Genomic DNA, 18,487 nt, shown 5'->3' with positions numbered 1-18,487 from the left:
GAGTAGCCGGCGGGTGGGGCTGGCGGGGGCCGCCCCGCGGCTCCTGTGTGCCCCCTGTGGTGGCACCCGCAGTACCGCCCTGCGTGGTGGCACCCGCAGTACCACCCTGCGTGGTGGCACCCTCAGTACCGCCCTGCGTGGTGGCACCCACAGTACCGCCCTGCATGGTGGGGTGGGGAGTCCGGGTAGTTCCCCGACTGGGTGCGAACCCGCTGGGCCCTCCACAGTCCTCCAGGAGAGGGCCTGCTTCCAGGATGGGCTAGACGACGTCTGCCCGGGTTGTGATGCCGCCTCCTGTGCCAGCCAAGCCTCACCGCAGCCCTGCCGGTGGAGCTGCGTCCATTTTAGAGGAGGAAACCGGAGGCCAGGCGTGGGCCTGCACGCGGCTGGCCCTCAGGACTCAGCTGCCCCTTCTTGATTGCCTTTACGGTTTTGTCACTGAAACCTTTGTCCCATTTAATTGCTTATATAACAAGGATCGTGCTAAAACGGCCACCTTCTGTTGAACCCCATCTTCCTCAGGACGTGGGGGAGTCTTGCTGGACAGCGGCCACAGTGAGGACCCGGAAGCACCACACCCCCATCTGGAGCGGCCCCTTTTGCCCTGGGCCTCATGGCTGAAAACTCATCTCTCATCCCCCTCTCCTTGCAGATGGCAGCTCTTCAGAGCCCCTTCTATGGAGATAAAATGAACCTCTTCTCCCTCTGCCAGAAGATCGAGCAGTGTGACTACCCTCCTCTCCCTGAAGAACATTACTCTGAGAAGGTGAGTTTGCTGCTGCCAGGGCTGGGCCTGGTGAGCTCCAGACCACCGGCAGGGCTCAAGGAGGGGCAGCTCCAAAATCCCAGGGCTGTGGGGCTGAGCTTGGCTTCACTTAACAGAGTGGAGGAGGAAGATTTCTGGGGCAGTGACTCAGAGGGGGAGACAGATTCATGTTACTGGAGGTCTCAGGGATCCCCGTGTGCGCCCCCCGACAGCAGGGCTGCGGCCCACCCACGGGCACAGGAACCCACGGGAGCTGCCCCGCTAGCAGGGCTCGTGTGGTGTCCGACACCAGGAGCCGGACGCGGGGAGTGGCAGGGCCTTAGCTGGCCCCACACCACTGCTGGCAGCCACTCCGCTTCCAGGACAGAAAACCAAAGCAAGCAGACTGGTCTCCTTGCTGTCACTGACCCAAGTCAGACCCCTTGGTCTTTTATTTTCAACATTTTACTCTGAGTGCAGGGACTCTGGACACAGACTCTGACAGGTCTGGCCATCACGCTGACAGGCAAGGCTGTGGGAGGGCATCGTCCGCCTCAGTTCCCTCATCTTGAAAACAGGGCTCATATTTTGCCTTCATGGATGAAAAGTGAGGATGAGGTGACAGGTTTACAGCACAGCGTGGTTAAGAGTGTAGACAGATGCACAGGTTTACACGTTCCCCTCACTATTCTTGGGCAAGTCCCTGAAGAGAGGAGTCTCAGTTTCCTCATCTGTAAAATGGTATGATCCTGGAATCGACCTCACAGGATTAAGGATTAAGGCAGTGCATGGGACGTGCTCAGTGCAGCACCAGGCTAACGTTCACCACCATCAGGTAGTCACTGGCTGTGGCACAGGGCCTGGCTCAGAGTAAATGCTCAATACGGGTTACTTCTGTTCAAGGTCAATGCTAGTGGGTGTGATAGGGAGTCTGAGTCCTCCACGGGCCCACCCTGCAGGACTACAGGCCATTGCCTCACAATAGTAGCAGCTCACACTTGAGACTTACCGTGCTGAATTCCCCCGCTCCCCTAATGCCACGTTACCAGGAAGGAAACTGCAACGCAGACTGGTTAAGTAACTTGCCCAAGTCACATAACTTCCTTGTGGTGAAGGCAGTGTTTGACCCAGATGAACTGCATCTAGCCACTGTGCCAGCCTGTTTCTTGAGGGCACCCCTCTTCTGTAGCCAATCGTGAGGAGCCACCCCTGCTGCTCACCTCACAGTCCTGAAGGCTCTGGAAGGTGCAGCCCTTGCCCACCAGGGCCCTGGGTCTGGGCCGGCCAACTTGTGGTGACCAGGTTCCCAACGTGTGCTAACCCTGTATCCAGGCAGGCCAACTAGAAGGGCCATCGGCCACCCTTCTCCTGGCAGCCTTTGTTCCCAGTGCCATGCCGGCTGGCTCTGCCAATTTCCAGCACCCGGAGGGAGGGTCAGGAGTGCATGTGCCTACAGAGTTCTTCTGTGTACCTTTGGAGGAAGTACTTACGCTCTGGAGTAGAAGTTGGCAAGAAAAGAAAAGCTAGAGTTCTTCACCAAGTTAATAGTTGCATTTGGTTTTTCTTCCCTATCTTTGGTTAGAATTTGGAATTTTGTTTGTTGAAAGTTAAGAAGCTTGGAGCCATGCCACTTGGAGCAAATGACAACTTCTCTGTGCCTTAGTTTCCCCATCTATAAATGGGAACTGTTCACTTCTGCCTTGTGGTTATGAAACTGAAATGAATGAATTCACATAAAGCCCTCAGCCCTCTTCCCTCCCAAGTCAGTCCTTCCATCATCAAGAGCTCCTCCTCCCCAGAGTACCTGGCTCTCACCAGTTATGTGCAACTTCTGGAGGTGCTAATTTTTAGCACTGGAGCGCCTCAGCACACCTCACTTTTGAAGTTACATCTCCTCTTAGAAATGGAAATGAGACACTTTGTTTCTCTTCTGAAATTTTCAAGCACACACTTATTGCCAACTGTGTGGTTTACTCAAAAATGAGCGATTCGGGTCACAAAGACTTTACCTTAATGTGGTTTTCTTGGCCACTTTAACCTGTCAGAGGCCAACCACAGCTCCCTTCCCCTGAATGTTGTAAGGTTCTGAACAGTATGGGCTCATCGTGGGCAACCTCAGACTCCAGGAGTGTCCAAGCCACCTGCAGGCTAAGCTGCATCTGGCTAGGGGCCTCCCAGTGTTTATAAAGCAGTGAAATCCCCAGCAAGGCAGCATGCATGTTGGAGCCTCTCCAAAGGGGAGGAACCCCAGGCCTCTCAGCCTGGAACACCTCAGGAGTGAAACAGGGAGTGTGCACCAAAGCTCGGGCCTCCACATGACCCTTGAGCCCGCCCCAGACTCGCTGAGCACGGCCACAGAGTCCACATGAGCCCCCTCTGTCAGGACCTCCCCTCTCCCTGCTGCTGTCCTGTCAGCCCCTCCAGCAGCAGGTATTTAAATGAAAAAATTGCAGTAAGCCCAGTGATGCAAGTTAAGATGTAGGCTTTTTAAGGTCATTATTTTAATTACCATTAAAATAATTGGCACTCTGGCCATCAGAAGAATGGAAGCGATCAGAGGCGCAAGGTGCCCCTCCCCCACCCCGAGGCAGGAGCAGCCTTCAGTGTCTGTATAATTAAAAGCTCCGTCTTTCATGAGCACAATAAAGAGGCCAGGGGGTGGGCAGACTGCAGTTCTGCTGCATGTTAATGCATTTATTATGATCAATAAGCCCTTGCCTTGAGTTTTGTCCTCTGGTTTGGGCATCTGCATGACTGACAGCAGACACACACACACAGTACACACAGATTTAGCCAGTAGTGTAGACAACTGAAGATTCAAAATTATTTGGAGGGACCACTCTCAGGGGCCAGACAGGCCTGGGACTGGTCCTGCCCTACCCCAGTGACTGTGACTACTCACCCACCGCTCACCTGTCTTGAGCACCTTTCCTCATCTTCTGGTTGCCCTGTGGGTTAATGCAGAGCCTCAACAAGGCTGCTAAAGAATAGCGCGCATCCTTCTCTCCTTTGCAGTTACGAGAACTGGTCAGTATGTGCATCCACCCCGACCCCAACCAGAGACCTGACATCAGCTATGTGCACCAGGTTGCCAAACAGATGCACGTGTGGACTTCAAGCACCTGAGCGTGGACGCAGCGGCGTGCCTTCTCAGAAGCCACACCACTCTGCCTTACCTGAGTCTTCTCTCCAAAGTGGCCACCTGGTAGCCGAGACCAACTAAGACAAGAGGGTTCAGCAGGTTCCCCAAAGAGGGTCCGGGCTTTACAGCAGATGCTGAATACAGGGCTGCTGGGGGGAGGGGCACTGGTCACGCGTTACTGGTGGTCAAATTTGAAAGTCCTTTCTTTACATTGTTCTGAACACTCTCAGCTAGGTTGTTGACAAGGGTGAATGGTTCAGTGAGCCACTGAGGCACCCCTTATATCTGGACTGTAATGTGAATCTTTCGGATAATTCCTCCAGCGACCTGTCAAGGTCTGAACTAACAGGAAAATCCAGGAGAATGTGTGATTTGTAGTGAGCCTTTTAAAATGGTTAGTAGCAAGTTCGGTTTAGCTCTTAGAATCGTTTCAAACAATCAAGCTGTGTGCTTAATTTACTCTGTTGTAAGGGGAGAAAGTGGAAATAATTTTTTTAAGTAGAGTGGAGATTTTCCTAATATTTTTATCATGTTTATAACTTGATGAATGACGATGAGGTGAACCCAGCATCTGGCAGAGAGGCAAACAGCATCTGAAAGCCGTGAGTGCTTTCTGTGCAGTGCGGCTCAGCCATCTTCTGAACACCTGCTAGTACCAGGCATTCATCACCTGCTTGAATGCTGGCAGTTCATTTAATGATCAGTGTTAAGTGTTTTCCTCCACGAGAAGAAAGCATAGGATACGAAAAACATGCGGGCTTTGCCCTCGGGCTGTTCTCTGTACAAGTTCTGGTTCTGCATCTTCCTAGCATGACCTTGAGCAAGTTTCTTAGCCTTTCTGAGCCTGTTGCCTCATCTGTAAAACGGGACTAATAACATCTACCTTCAGGGTTGCTGACAGAATTTGAAATAAAATATGTAAGTTATCTAGCACATTGTAGGTGATCTAAAAATGGTAGCCACTTACCCCTTCACAAAGCTGAAGTCCATGGACCACGTAAGTCAAGAGTTAATGTACAACTGTATTATTTGTAGGAAACCAGAAATGTGTTCATTTATTTCTTGTTCCCCAAAAGGATTAACTGTGAAGACTAATTTATAAATGTGAACTTAAGGAAAACTCAAGCTCTGAAGGAAATAGTCTGAATTTTGTTTTTACACTCAAGTTAATCCTCAAATGGTCTAAGTTGTCGCCCATGACTTGGTGACAGTTCAGCCCTCCAGACAGAGCACATGCCTGTCCGCTCCACTGGTGTCCTGGTCAGGAGCTCGGACCAGGCCTCCCTGGGGATAAAGGATTCGGGCTGGGCCACTGCGCTGTTTCCACGTGTGAACTCTGTTCTACTGTAACACTGTCGGGTTTGAGAAATTTTCTTCAGATGCAGCCTTTGCTTTGTACTCATTCTCCATGGTTGAAATAAAATGGGGTAAGAGGGGTTCCTTCTGTGACTATGACTCATGAGTAATTTTAAAACAGCGTCACACTGCAGCACAGTTTCTAAAGCCACATTCAAAAACACAATTTCTCAGGCCCCAGATATTCTGAGTAGTCTGGGAATTTTTTAAGCTCCCCAGATAATTTTGATAAATTGTCAGCCAAGTCGCCATCCTAAATAATTCCACTGTCCTTCCCCCCCCGCCCCCCAGCCCCCCCGGCAGTTTAACAAGGGCGGCTGGCCCAAGAGGGTGCTCCTCCGGGAGACCAGGGCACCGGGCCTCTTGTTCATGTCCCCTAGCCACGCTTGCTCTGGGGGACAGTCAGACCGTATCTCCTGCCTGGCACTTAGCACTGAAAGCTTTTCTGATTCCAGACAGATTTTTTGGTAAATAGTCTGCTTATGGCTCTCAGAATCCCTCTGTCTCCCTTGGCAGTACCAGCTTTGGACACGAACTTGTTTTCTGCATGCCATCCACTTTCGACACCATGAGAACAATTCTGCCTACTACTAGGACTACCCCCCGGAGGTATACAATTTCAACCATTCAGCAGGCCTGAGTGTTTGAGAAACGATCATATCCTAATTATTACAGATAGTAAGACCCAAAGCATTCTTCTGACTTCCATGAAACTGGCCAAAGTGGCGTTTACCCAGGTGCATGCAGCTATAGCAAAGCAAAACTGTCCACCCACCTGCTGCTTCTTGGTGCTTAGAACTGATCATCTCTATTTCTTTCCTACTTGGCTGTTGGGATAAAAGGCTGTGCTGCACTCATCCTAAGACAAAAAACAAAAACAAAAAACCTGGGACTACCTGAACAAAGAGAAAATAAGTTAGCACAAGGGGTGGGTATAATAAATGTTCACCTGAAGAATCAGAGTAACCCAATCTGACTTCCTGCAGCAGATGAGGCCTCGTCTGTCTGTAGAAGGGTCACACTGCTACACCACCCGAACACAGAGCAGTGTTCAGGGCGGGATCAACATCCTGAAGGGAAGGCCAGGTCGAAGGGCCTTAGCAGCCAAAAAAAACCACACAGTCCTCAGACTTCAGCCACTTAATGTGGTTTTCATTTTTTTATTGGGTTCACTCAGCAAACACTGGCCGAATGTCTTACAGGGGAGCCTCCACCGCGCCCAGTCTTCTAGAGCAATGACCAGCCACCCGCCACCACCATTCAGGACGTGTCCATTGTTTGGACTGTTTCTTCTAGCACCTCGATCTCCAGGGTAGTGACTTTTTCAGTGAGGACTGCAGTGGTCCCTTTCTCACACCTGTACCGGCCAGACCTAGTGAGAGAAAAACAAAGGCAGAGTTAGGATCCCCCCAAGGGGCCTGATGGAGGGCTGGAGAGAGGGACACGTATTCAGGCAGTGAGCAGGCCTGGACTGCAATGCTGGCGCTCCTGATTCTGTGACCTCGCGGGGATTCAGCTCCCCCAGGGTTCACTTTCCTCGGCTCTCAAGTGCGACAAAATGGGGATACCTGGTAGACGTGATGCCCGTGAAAAGAGATAATATAGAGCACCTGGCACTGAGTGGACACTCAAATTTCCTTCCCCACCTCACCACCCCCAGAAGATGCTGGAGAGCATTTGGTCCTCTGCCTTTAAGCTTCAACCTCCCTAAGTACTTCTCAGTAACCAGCAGGAAGCGAGTCCTTTCCTTCAGCTGCCATCGCCATTCTCTTGAATAGTAACAAGGATGACGTAACTGTTACCTTAAACACTTCAAAAATATTTGGAAGCATAAACAATACAAAAATGACCTGCAACCAGACTCTGGGTTTGTCACTTTTGACCACACTCTCAAGACTCAAGAAGGGAGAGTTAACTGTCCCCACAGGGACACAGTAGATTACCACGAGGACATGGCCAACACCACCTTTCTCAGGGTGAATCTGACAGAGGTTTCTCTGAGTACAAGGTAGTCTATAAGATAAAAATCTGAACTGCTAATTTCACCGTGGGACCAGGAATTACAACACTTTCAAACAGCACAAGACCAACTGTTCCTCTCGTCTGTCCCCAGCTGGGACACTATTTCTGTCAACCTGACGACTAAGAGGAGGCTGCTGGCTGTGCCATGACTACGTGCTCCTTGAACAGCCATCCTCTCAAATGGGAGCTTGTGCTCAAAGAGAGGCAGGAAACAGAAAAAAAAAAAGGGCAGCATAACAGAGCTCTGTACAAAACCAGGAGTTTGTGCAGCCAAGAACAGCTGGCCTTCATTTCTGCAAAACCTTCCCACAGTCCCCACCACGCTCTCTTAAAGGACCTGAGCAGCAGCACCTTTGTAAGATGAGCCCCGCCCCTCCCCTGCTGCTGTGAAGACGCTGCTCCGTCCCTAACACTGGACGGACCCTTGTGGCTTGTGGTCTTGGCCAGAGCCCCACATGACTCCTGTGTGCCTGACTCATCGGAACCACGACGTCTGTGGGAGCTGTGGACACACAAGAGCTTCCTCACCATCCTGGGTGACAGAGCCTGGTTTCGGCAGCACGAAGGGAGGGCTTCTACCTGTAGCAACAGTGGGTTGGAAAACAGGGCTGCAGAGGAGCTGGTGGGAATGTGCAAGGCCAGGTCCAACACAGTCCGGGCCTGAAAGGTGGCTTCCCTTCCCACCTAGGGCCTGAGGAATTCCACGGGCTCATTAGAGATCACCTAGTCTGGCTCCATCGTTTCCAGGACTGGTGCCCAAAACCACCACCCTGAGCCAGAGCTCTTTGCTGCCATGCTGCCCTAGCCTGTCGCGAACACGTCTCCACAATGCTGAGTGCACACTGCCGAGAGTACCTGCTGCTTCTCAATGTTCTCTCTGTTCCTTTGAGTTACTCCTGACTTGGTGTTAAGTATACGTGGTGGGAGTTAAAGCAGGATCGAGGAAGGTGATGTGCTTGCTCTCCTCCCGCAGAGCTTGGGGCTGAGTTTATAAGTGCTGCTGCGTACATTCAGATGAAGGCAGCTGGAGCAGAGCTCAGAAGGCACATTTTGAGTGGCTCAGCCTCCAGGAAGAGGTGAGGCAACTGGACAGGCAGCTGGACAGCCATACAGGACTGCTAATGGACCTGCAGCTCACCTGCTACTAGGGCCAGACACCTTCCCGTTACGCCAGCAAAGCAACTAGAACTTCGCCCCCGCCTCTGAGCTGCGCGGCACCGCGGAGGGCAGCACCTGCTTGGCAGGTGCCATGGGCTAAGTGGCACGGCTCCCACCAGAGCAGGAAGCACCAATTAGCTCCCAAGGCTAACTTTTGGGAACTCTTAACCATCTAGGAAATGAAAACCACTCTGAGGAAAAGCAATGGGCCGGCTGCCCTAGAAAATGTACCTTCTCACAGAATTTCATACAGAATTCAGAGGCATCTTTAAGAGACTAGAGAAAGGACAACACGTGATTCAAAGCTCCCCCTGCAATCCCCAGTCTAGGAGTCTTTCCAATCAGCCTCTCCCATCAACATTTTAAAAATTATATCACTTTTCTACACCTGACAGCAGCCCACAATCATAAAGCAAATAATGATTCAAAGGTCTTTTAAGTAAAGCTGACCTGGGGACACTGGCTTTACTTAACTTGCTTAAGAAACAAAAAACCCTGTCCAGATGCCATGAATAAAACAAGGGTGGCCACAGGAAGAATCTCCTTTCACCTACCTGGTCCCCTTCTTGTTGGGCACTGAGTACGGGCGGAGAAAATCCAGCTTGCTCTTGCTGATGACACAGAGATCAATGTTACTTCCAGACCCCAGGTCATTGAAGATGCCAGCTGCTATGGCTTCACTCACCAGCTTCTTGGCTCCCTCCTCCTGAGAAAGAAAATAGCAACAATAGTGTCCACAGTCAAATGCAGGGCTTGCTCTGATGTCTACAGAGTGCTTTCACAAGCAGTAAGAGAAAAGAGGAAAGAAAAAAAAAAAGTCGACCTGTGAGGGAGGCATTGTTTTCAGTGCCTGTTTTATAAATGAAGGAACAGTCTCTAAGTACCTCAATGATCTGCCCAAGGTTCCTCAGCTGGTAAGTGAGAGCCAGGCCTTTCAAACCCTTTATGCATCCCCCACCCCCACCCCCTTCAACAAATTGCTCCACGTCAGACACTTGCCACATAACTGAGAACTGTGGGGTCGGGAAACTTTTCTTACAAAGGGCCAGGTAGTAAATATTTTAGGCTTTGTGGATATACAGTCTCTGTCATAACTACTCAACTCAGTCATGGTAGCACAAAACAGCCACAAACAATATGCAAACAAGTGGGCATGGCTGTGTGCCAATAAAACTTCATTAAACAAAAATGGACAAAAATGGTTGGAATCTGCTTCCTGGTAACATAAGGAATAAAGTCAATATCATGTGGAAATAAACTAACACCAAAACACAGTCCTGGAGAAACGTTGGCAGATCCAAGGTGGGACCTCTTGCCCAAGAGAATCTATCCCCTCCTACTGATGAGTCTGCATGTTCACTGAAGTGATTCCTTTCTTTGAATCTTTTACTTTTCCTTTAAGAGCAAGTCGAAGTCTCCAACAATTACTGGTGAAAAAGCAGATTATTTCTTATTTAAGAAGCATCAGATTCTAGTAACTACAACACAGTGTAATAAGGGCTAGTGGATAACTGAGAAGGAGCTGTGAGAACACTGGCTGGGTCAGCAAAGCTTCAGGGAGGACTGAAGGACAGGTTACACACCTGGCACTCAGAAAACAGGCAGTGAAACAGAAGACAGGTGCCAGAAGCAGCAGGCAGGACCTGGGGAACACCAAGTGCAAGCTCTTTACACAACAAGGACAAAAAAAATGAACCAATCTCACAAAGAAGAGACTTTAACTTGAGCTGTAGCCCTCCTTGCCTGTACACCAGGCATGAGGGTCCATAAACAGGCAAGCGGAAGTAAAGAGCTCATCCAAGTAACATCCTTGGAGAAACATGGATGCCCTGCCCCAAATTCCAGCCTGAGATCAAAGAGCAGGTTCACTGTCTTCAAGTCCTGAGAAGACTGAAGAGATCTCTCAGGACTCCTGCTCCTCTGCCTACCCGAAGCCAATAAGTGGGATTCCAGTGACATGAGCGCCCTCTACAGACTCTGAGAAGGATAGAGAAGGCCCTGCTGGAAGTGGGATCCTCCGCAGCCCAGCGGCAGGGGCTGGGGTGTGATTCTGATCTTTATCCCACCAGGTTTTTCACTTGCTGAGTGACACCTATGTGGTTTCAATGAAACCAGTTATTCTCTTGTGCATATACAGCCCCACAGAACTCATTCAAATAGGATCCTCTACATCAGAAGCTCTCCCCTGGGATTCCCAAGCCTATGGAGGCCAAAAGCCTTACTGGAAACCAGTGAAGGTGGCAGCCAAGAAAGCATCTTAGAGTAGGAGACGGCGGCTGCTGCTGCTGTGCTGCTGCCACAGAGACAACAAAAACCAACCACTACCTTAACAAATGCAAAACCATTCCAACTTGTTTCTCTTGATAAATAACCCGTGGACGTGGGGGGTGTCCTGTGTATCAAGGCACCTCGATTATACCTCTCTGCTCCTGACCTACCATCTCCTCTTCTCTTCTGTTTTATTATTTCCTTTGCTTTGTCATCACTGCTCTTCTCATCCTTGCTGCTGCTGCCTTGAGCCAGCCAATAGTACCTAGTGGGTGTCACAGATGCTGCTGGCAGCACTTAGGACTGCAGATTTAAATTTCCCAAATTATTTTATATTTGGGGACAGAGACAGGGGAAGACTTACAAGAAACAAATATACACATGATATTAGGCATGCATACCTGACATCAATCCATCACAACTACTGATACCAGGATGCTGACAGTGCTGAGATTACAGATGAGTCTTCCTCTAATTTGCAAATATTCTTTAATGTGAGTGGATAAAACTTATAAAACTTAAAATGTGCAAAATGTATTACATATAGCCTGAGTTACTCATAAAATTATTGTGTGTGCTATTATTTAAGTGTAATGCTTTTAAAAACTGGGGAAATATACCTTTTAAATTCCTGCCACAACCACCACCCCCATTTCTAGGGAAGATAATTCATTAAGGAAAGAAATACCGTTTAAGTCTCTGATTTTTTTCCCCCAGTCCTACCTGCCTCTCATATACACAGGACTGAAGATGTCATGAGATGGAATGAGCCTTACCTTTTACTAAGCACCTACTATAACATGCCAAGTACTGAGTCAGGCACTTTGATGGTCACCATCATTTTTAACCCTGCCCTGACCATCTTCTGAGGTTGGTACTGACAGAAACTAAGGCTGAGAGAGAGTCAATGACTAATAAGTAGTTAAAACAGGCCCATTGGGCTCCAGGGCCGGAATGCCACAGCAGCACACCAGTGCAGAAGTAATCTGTCTCAGCTGTGAGCTAGGGGCTTCTCAGCAAACTGGGGACAGCGGACAGCAGTCCCTTGATGCAGGGTGTCATTCCCCCATTAGCAAGGATCTTTAGAACCTGAGCAAGTTTAAGAGAAAGATGGTGGTTGCCAATTTTTCTTTGAGCCAACTAGCCGTCCCTCTGATGGTCATTTCCATGGCAGGGAAGCACAGTTTCCCAAACTGCCCACAGACCACCACCTAAACATTTCTACAACATGATAGCGCAAAGATCAATATTAAGATCCAAAGTCGTATTTCACATATTCCTCACCTCTAGCAAAAACCCTCAAGAGGCAAATAGGGTGAAAATTACCAAGGCTCTTTTGTCTGCCCATTACTTACATAATGTCTTCAACAAATATTTACAGACACCTACTATGTTGCAGGAATTGTATCATATGACAAATACAGTCTTTTACCACAGGATTTCCATACCCAGAATTCTAGACACATATGCAAATATGCTACTGGGCATATTCATACTGTGTTTTCCTTATAGTGGAATTTCACAATTAAACAAGTCTTTAACACGTGCTACCAAATATTTAGGAAAACTATCAAGAAAAACCACAAACTAAAAGCAAGAGGTGGGGAAAACACCACATTTTTATCTGTCTCTGGCTCACAATAAATGCAGAAGCATTGTTTCCTCCTTTAGGATTCACTCTTCATGAGGAAACTGCACCTCCCTTTTCTGGAAGGGGCGAAGTGGCCTGAGTTCTGAGCAGCATCCGCCGGGGGACAGCTGCTGCAGAGGGGCTCTGACGAGGGCCCTGCAGAGCCTGTGACCCCGGCTCTCTCCCACTGCTGGGCCAGCATCCTCTCCTGGCCAGCTGCTCATAGATTTACACTGCTAGTCACAAGGGAACTTGGATTCAATGTGTAGACAGAGCAGCCAGACTCATCCAGGCTATATTAAAAAAGCTCTCCAGGCCAGTGGCAGCTTCCTTTTACTTTGAGCTGCTCAGCCAAAAGATCACCTTGATCCTGGTGCTTGAAAGGTAGTTGGGCAACCCAGGTTCAAGGTCATCTGGCAGATATGGAGGCAGACAGACTGGGTTTGAATCTCCAGTTTCCTACTTACTTACTGCTGTGTAACCTTGGGCAAGTCATTTCACCTCTCTGAGTTCACTCTCCTCCTCTGTAACACAGTGATGATAAATTAGGATTTATCTCAAGATTACTGCAAGAAATAGAAATGAAGTATAGAAAGCACCGACCATAGGGTCTGGCACATAGCTACTGCTTAAAAAATGGTAACTTATTTAATACAGCAAGCCAGAGGGCTCCTAGAGATACAATTTATCTCTAAGGAGTGACTGCCTATACCAAACCCCAGGCCAGGAGAAGGAGGTCCAAACAAACCTGCTGACAGATCTTCACACAGTGCTGTGGAGAAGTTCCTAGAATAATTAATCCAAGCAAAAACCACACTCCCTAAAAGTTCAGAGAATATAAAAGGAGCACTTCCTGCTTTATAGCTACAAAGACCAAACTAACTGGGAATATCAGTCCCCTGGGCCACCCCTGCTTCTTAAATGAGATTACAATAAGAGTGATGTACTGTACTACAAGTCAGCTGTGACAAGCAGCACTTTATAGAGCTATCTGTTTGTCTCCATCACTGCATCGCACAATGTGTCCCTGGACTCCAATGTGCAGCTCCATTTACCGCTACATGACAAATGGGCAGCACTTGTAAAAGGCACAAAGAGGTCCACGTCGGCCATGTAATGGTCACCACAGCTGTACCCAAGTGCTTGAGGGGACAAAACAGACCCCCAAGTTCATTAAACTGACCAGTAATGGATCTTTCAAAAAGTGCCTTAGGAATCATACAGAAAAGGCTAAAATAAATAACTCAGCATGGAAGGCTAATCTGAAATGGTGTTTGATAAATTATTTATAACACAGGCGATTGTCTGCATTTAATATTGGAGCTACTAGTAGCATCTTTAAAAGATGATTTATGTGTTGTAATGCCATTAAACTTTATATTGGCCCACTGCTAGCTATAAAGTCTGCTGAGATTTAGAGAATGAGTTTTAAACTGTCACTGCAACATCATAGGAGACAGAGACTGTATTAAATCTTTCCTTTAAACCTGTTATCTAGAGAGTTGCATTTTGTAGACACTCACAAACTGATAGATTACCTCGGCATCCGCTACAGTGCAGGTCCAAAATAGTGCTGCAAAGAAACTTTTCCACATTATTCTTGTCTACAGCTACAATCAAATTTCTCTTCTCACTTAAGTGATTTTTAGATTGGGAATGTCACCAGAGTAAAATGTAGGTGCTCCAGCCAATGGGCACCCTGGACAGTTCAGCATCAAATTAATACTTTAAATAAACCCTCAACATTCTACTGTTCAGTTCTACTTTCTGAACAGTGCTTTACTTACATTGGGGGCCAGCAAAATATTAAATATGCATTTGACTGAAAACCTAACATACTATTTTAGATACAGCTTTGGAATCTGAAAATACACATACATGGCAAATCATCTGAAACAATAGATTTGTAACTAAAATTTTTTAAAGAAGTTAAAATAAAATTCGTTACTTGCTGGAAAATATATTCCATTTATGTGGCTGAAGTGCTAACGTTAAGGGGGTTCAAAAGGAAAGAAAGATTCGGCCTTTTTCATAAAGAATGGAGCTCCCCTGGCTCTACTGTTTTTCAAGGCATTTGAGAGGCACCCCTTTGCTTTCTGTCCCACTATCACGCCAAGAGTCAGGGGACAGTGGCTCTCCTACCTTTGCTTGAGGGGAATAAGGATGTGGGTGGCATCAGAGCTGAACTCTCCCACAATTTTCATCAATTTTCTTATTTGCTATTAAATCTACAAGAACCATTTAGTTCATAATAGTTTGCTCCTTTACTAAAAACTAACAATTTTACTCAATAAGAATTGAAGCAGTCCAAATTCATCTTGGAAAAAATCTGCATAATGTTTTGTCACTTTGATTCGAAACAGCAAAAAATGCTATTGCTCTGATGATCCGCAGCAGAACAGATAAAAGTCTGGATGTGACAAGAGTCTCGACTCTAAAAAAGAGGACCAACTGGGACATTTGTAGAGACATGGATAGACCTAGAGACTGTCATACAGAGTGAAGTGAGTCAGAAAGAGAAAAACAAATATCATATATTAACACATATATGTGGAATATAGAAAAATGGTACAGATCAACCAGTTTGCAAGGCAGAAATAGACACAGATGTAGAGAACAAACATATGGACACCAAGTGGGGAAAGTGGGGAGGGTTGGGGGGGAATGAATTGGGAGATTGAGATACCAAATATTACACTCTAAATATATGCAGTTTATTGTATGTTAACTGTATCTCAATAAAAGTTCTTAAAAGAAAAAAAAAAAAAGAAAACCAAACTCAGAAGAAAACAAACAAAAAAAAAGAGGACCCAGGGCATCCTAGGTGGCGCAGTGGTTAAGAATCCGCCTGCCAATGCAGGGGGCACAGGTTCGAGCCCTGCTCCAGGAAGGTTCCACATGCCGTGGAGCAACTAAGCCCGTGTGCCACAACTATTGAGCCTGCACTTTAGAGCCCGTGAGCCACAGCTATTGAGCCCACGTGCTGGAACTACTGAAGCCCTTGCGCCTAGAGCCCATGCTCCGCAACAAGTGAAGCCACGGCAGTGAGGAGCCCGCGCACCACAATGAAGAGTAGCCCCCACTCACCGCAACTAAAGAAAGCCTGTACACAGCAAAAAAAGACCCAACACAGCCAATAAAATAAATAAATAAATAAATAAATAAAGACCCAAATCATGCTGTTTCCATCCCAGGCAGCTAGCACAGTGCTTGGGATGAATGAAAAAATGAAACATCAACTTCAAATGCATTCATGGCTTTGCCAAACTAAAACATGAAATTAATTATGAAACAGATCAATACCAAAATGGGGTAATTCCCAAACTGCACCAGTCCCAACTGGGGGCCAGGGAGCAGGAGCATTCAAAGACAGTTACACACTCGCAAGGAAGAGCTTTAAACACAGTGTTCTGTAGTGGCCTGCTGACAAGCCGGGGTTCTGACTATGCCACTGATGTGGCCTGAAGGAGTCATTCATGGCTGATGGTTGAATAAAACTTAAAGAGCTCAAAAAGGTGTTTAAGACAGTCCCCCCAAAAGCAGTGTGCTTCCTGTACCATGTAACAGACCTGATGTATCCCCGGTATAACCACATATTTTACTGTAGAAAAGGTTAATTTAATTTTTTTTTTTCAGAGAGGACTGTGTGACAAAAGCAAAGGTGTCTGAGTTTTGTTTTTGGCTCGAGCTGTCTGGGTAAATGCAGTCTGCCTGTGTAAACACCTGAACTGTTAGGTGTAACGGAGCTGCAGCTGGTGCTGAGTGTGCCCAGAGCGGGGAGGCCCTGAGTGTGAGGGATATGCGAGGCTGCACAACCCAACGGGCCAGAAAAGGCCATCCCAGAACGAGAGAAGCCTGAAAGAAGTGGGTCACTAATGAACACAGCACTTCACTCTCTCTGAGCCACATGGGGCAGTCAGAGGAATGGGGATAACGCCTCTGTCCAAGGGCTGGTGGGAGGAATAAAGGGGCAGGAAGGCCCCTGACACACAGACTCTACAAACAGAATTGGTGGCAAGTTCAAGGGTAGAAGGAAAGAGGTGAGGGTGTGAGAGAACTAACATGGGCACCCACCACATCCCTGGGTCTGAGCCAAACACTTGTGTTACGTACTTAATCCTCATCATCTCCGCCTGTACCACAGAGGAAACTGATGGGCAAGAAAGGTTGGCTGGTGCACTCAAGGCACATGGCTGAGTAAATGGGCCTCGGGGATCTGTGCCAAGTTAGTGCCTGGCACCACCAAAGCCTACGTCTTCCTGTCCCACCACAGGAACAAAGGTGGTGGGCAAGAGGTTTTGCTGGATTCTAAGGCAGCGAATGGAAGGAAAAACACCCAGGCTTCCAGAGGGAAAAGCACCAAGAGAGACGGGAACATATTGCTTTCCACAAGGAGAAGAAATCAGCATTCACAGCATATGTGTATACAAATATATATTTCCAAGGCTGCACTGAATCAAATATAATCAGAGAAGAAGAAAAAAAAAACAAGAAAGACTGGGTTTAAAGAGTGAGAAATATGTTCAACAATCCTCCGAATGAAAACCAAGCCGCCCCAGGTAGTAATAAGATCTTAATAATATTTCTCTCTCTCCATAAGACAATGTGGTCAGTGATAATTCTGCCAATAAATCCCTGGAGATGCTGCAAGGGCTATCACCTGAAAAGAAAGAGGGGGAAAATGAAGTAAATTTGTTCCCTGGGTCACAACAAAGGTAAAAAAAGAGCCACGTTCACATCAAGCCTATCCACCTCCAAAGTCTGGAGGGTGGGAAACCAGTGAGGAGTGCAGGGTGCGTGGGAAGGGTCTGGGGACTGCCAGGCTGCATGGCTGCTTCTACAGCCTCCCAGGGAGCAGGAAGGGCTAGAAGGAGATCCAAGGAAGTACAGAGCACCCTTGTTCCAGGACATTTAAAGATGGCCACAAATGAAGCAAATTTCAAACGATGCAAAACCCCTAAAAGAAATATACAGGGCAGCTTAGTTCAGCAAACATTTACTAATGCTCTGCTCTGGTAACTAATACACTCCACAGACATTGTGCCAAACACTGGCGATAAGGCCTGAACAGGTAGAGATCCTGCCCACGAAGCGTGCAGAGTCCAGAGTGGAAACAAGTGCAATACGGTAAGAGTTTTTCAGAGGCAAGGCTGACAATGGAACTACGAGTATACAGAGGTCTCACGGGGTGCAGGTGATAAAGACTGGGCTGAGTCTTGACACACATGTAAATGGCAGCCAAGCCAAGGCGCAGAAGTGATGGCAGGAGTAAAGCTATAAAAATGAGGAGAAAGGTGTGGTCAGGTAGCTAGTGAATTCAGTGTGGTCGAATTCCAGGGAGCCTCATGGGCCATACAGAGTGCTGGCCCTTCATGCTAGTGGGAAGACGCAGAAGACAGTTTAAGCCAGCCAATGATGTATTTAGATTTGTGCTTTTTGAAACTGCAGCCTGCAAGCAGTGGGGGAGGAGAGGCCAAAGGCAGGCGACAGGAAAGCAGGTGATTATAATATTCCCAAGCCAAGTGCCGTTGATAGGTCTGGGCTGGTGGTGGGGAGGATCAACAGCAGGACTGGGAGGCGGGTGTGGGAGAGGAGGAAGCCGCAGCCAGGAGGGAGTGCAGGGAGGGAGAAGCAGAGAGTACCACCTGGACTTCCAGCATCAGTCGTGGACACTGACCAAACTCTAAACAAACTCAGCCTTCACAGAAAGGCCTTTTGTAATTTCTTGGCAGCTATTTTTCTGGTGGGTTGATGGGAGACAATGATTAACTTAATTACATATTCTGCGGCAGGAACTCTAAAGGATGTCACCAAAAAGGGACAAGATAAAGGCAGAGCCATGAAAACATACTGAGGTTGTTCTGGAGAAAATGATCTGGGCTGGAACCAACCTGTAAATGCCACTTCACTGGTGGCAGGGGCTCTCAAAATACTCCCGTCTGGCCTCTGGAGTGTGGTAGAAAGAGTATAAGGGATTGGTTAACTATGGGGGCAAGAACCAAAAGACCGTAAAGAAAGAAGCTCTAAGGGAGATTCGTGGTCACGAGGGCTTGGCCATGTGCAAAGCACAGTCCTGAGGAAGCAGACGTGAACAGGCCTCAGTAGAGCAGACAAGCAGAGCAGATGAGACAAAGAGCCAGATAATGGGGCGCTGCCAACTCAGACA

At 47.8% G+C, this 18,487-nt stretch overlaps 2 protein-coding genes across 2 annotated transcripts in view; one reads left to right on the top strand and one right to left on the bottom strand.

Moving 5' to 3' along the window:
* The window catches only part of NEK6 (NIMA related kinase 6), an 85,994-nt gene extending 80,658 nt beyond the window's left edge, over nt 1-5,336 (top strand). Inside the window, exons 9-10 of the mRNA XM_057724999.1 lie at nt 653-766; nt 3,761-5,336. Of these exons, the coding sequence (XP_057580982.1) occupies nt 653-766; nt 3,761-3,871 (225 nt within the window). The 3' untranslated portion in view covers nt 3,872-5,336. The remainder of the gene's footprint in view (nt 1-652; nt 767-3,760) is intronic.
* Nucleotides 5,337-6,368: 1,032 nt separating this feature from the next.
* Nucleotides 6,369-18,487, bottom strand: part of PSMB7 (proteasome 20S subunit beta 7) — a 57,802-nt gene continuing 45,683 nt past the window's right edge. The window contains exons 7-8 of the mRNA XM_057722627.1: nt 8,978-9,129; nt 6,369-6,615 (exon numbers count right to left, since the gene is read on the bottom strand). Of these exons, the coding sequence (XP_057578610.1) occupies nt 6,504-6,615; nt 8,978-9,129 (264 nt within the window). The 3' untranslated portion in view covers nt 6,369-6,503. The remainder of the gene's footprint in view (nt 6,616-8,977; nt 9,130-18,487) is intronic.

This window comes from Hippopotamus amphibius, chromosome 2, assembly GCF_030028045.1.
Source record: "Hippopotamus amphibius kiboko isolate mHipAmp2 chromosome 2, mHipAmp2.hap2, whole genome shotgun sequence".
NCBI classification, from domain to species: Eukaryota; Metazoa; Chordata; class Mammalia; order Artiodactyla; family Hippopotamidae; genus Hippopotamus; species Hippopotamus amphibius.
This window is presented reverse-complemented; position numbering and strand designations above follow the sequence as displayed.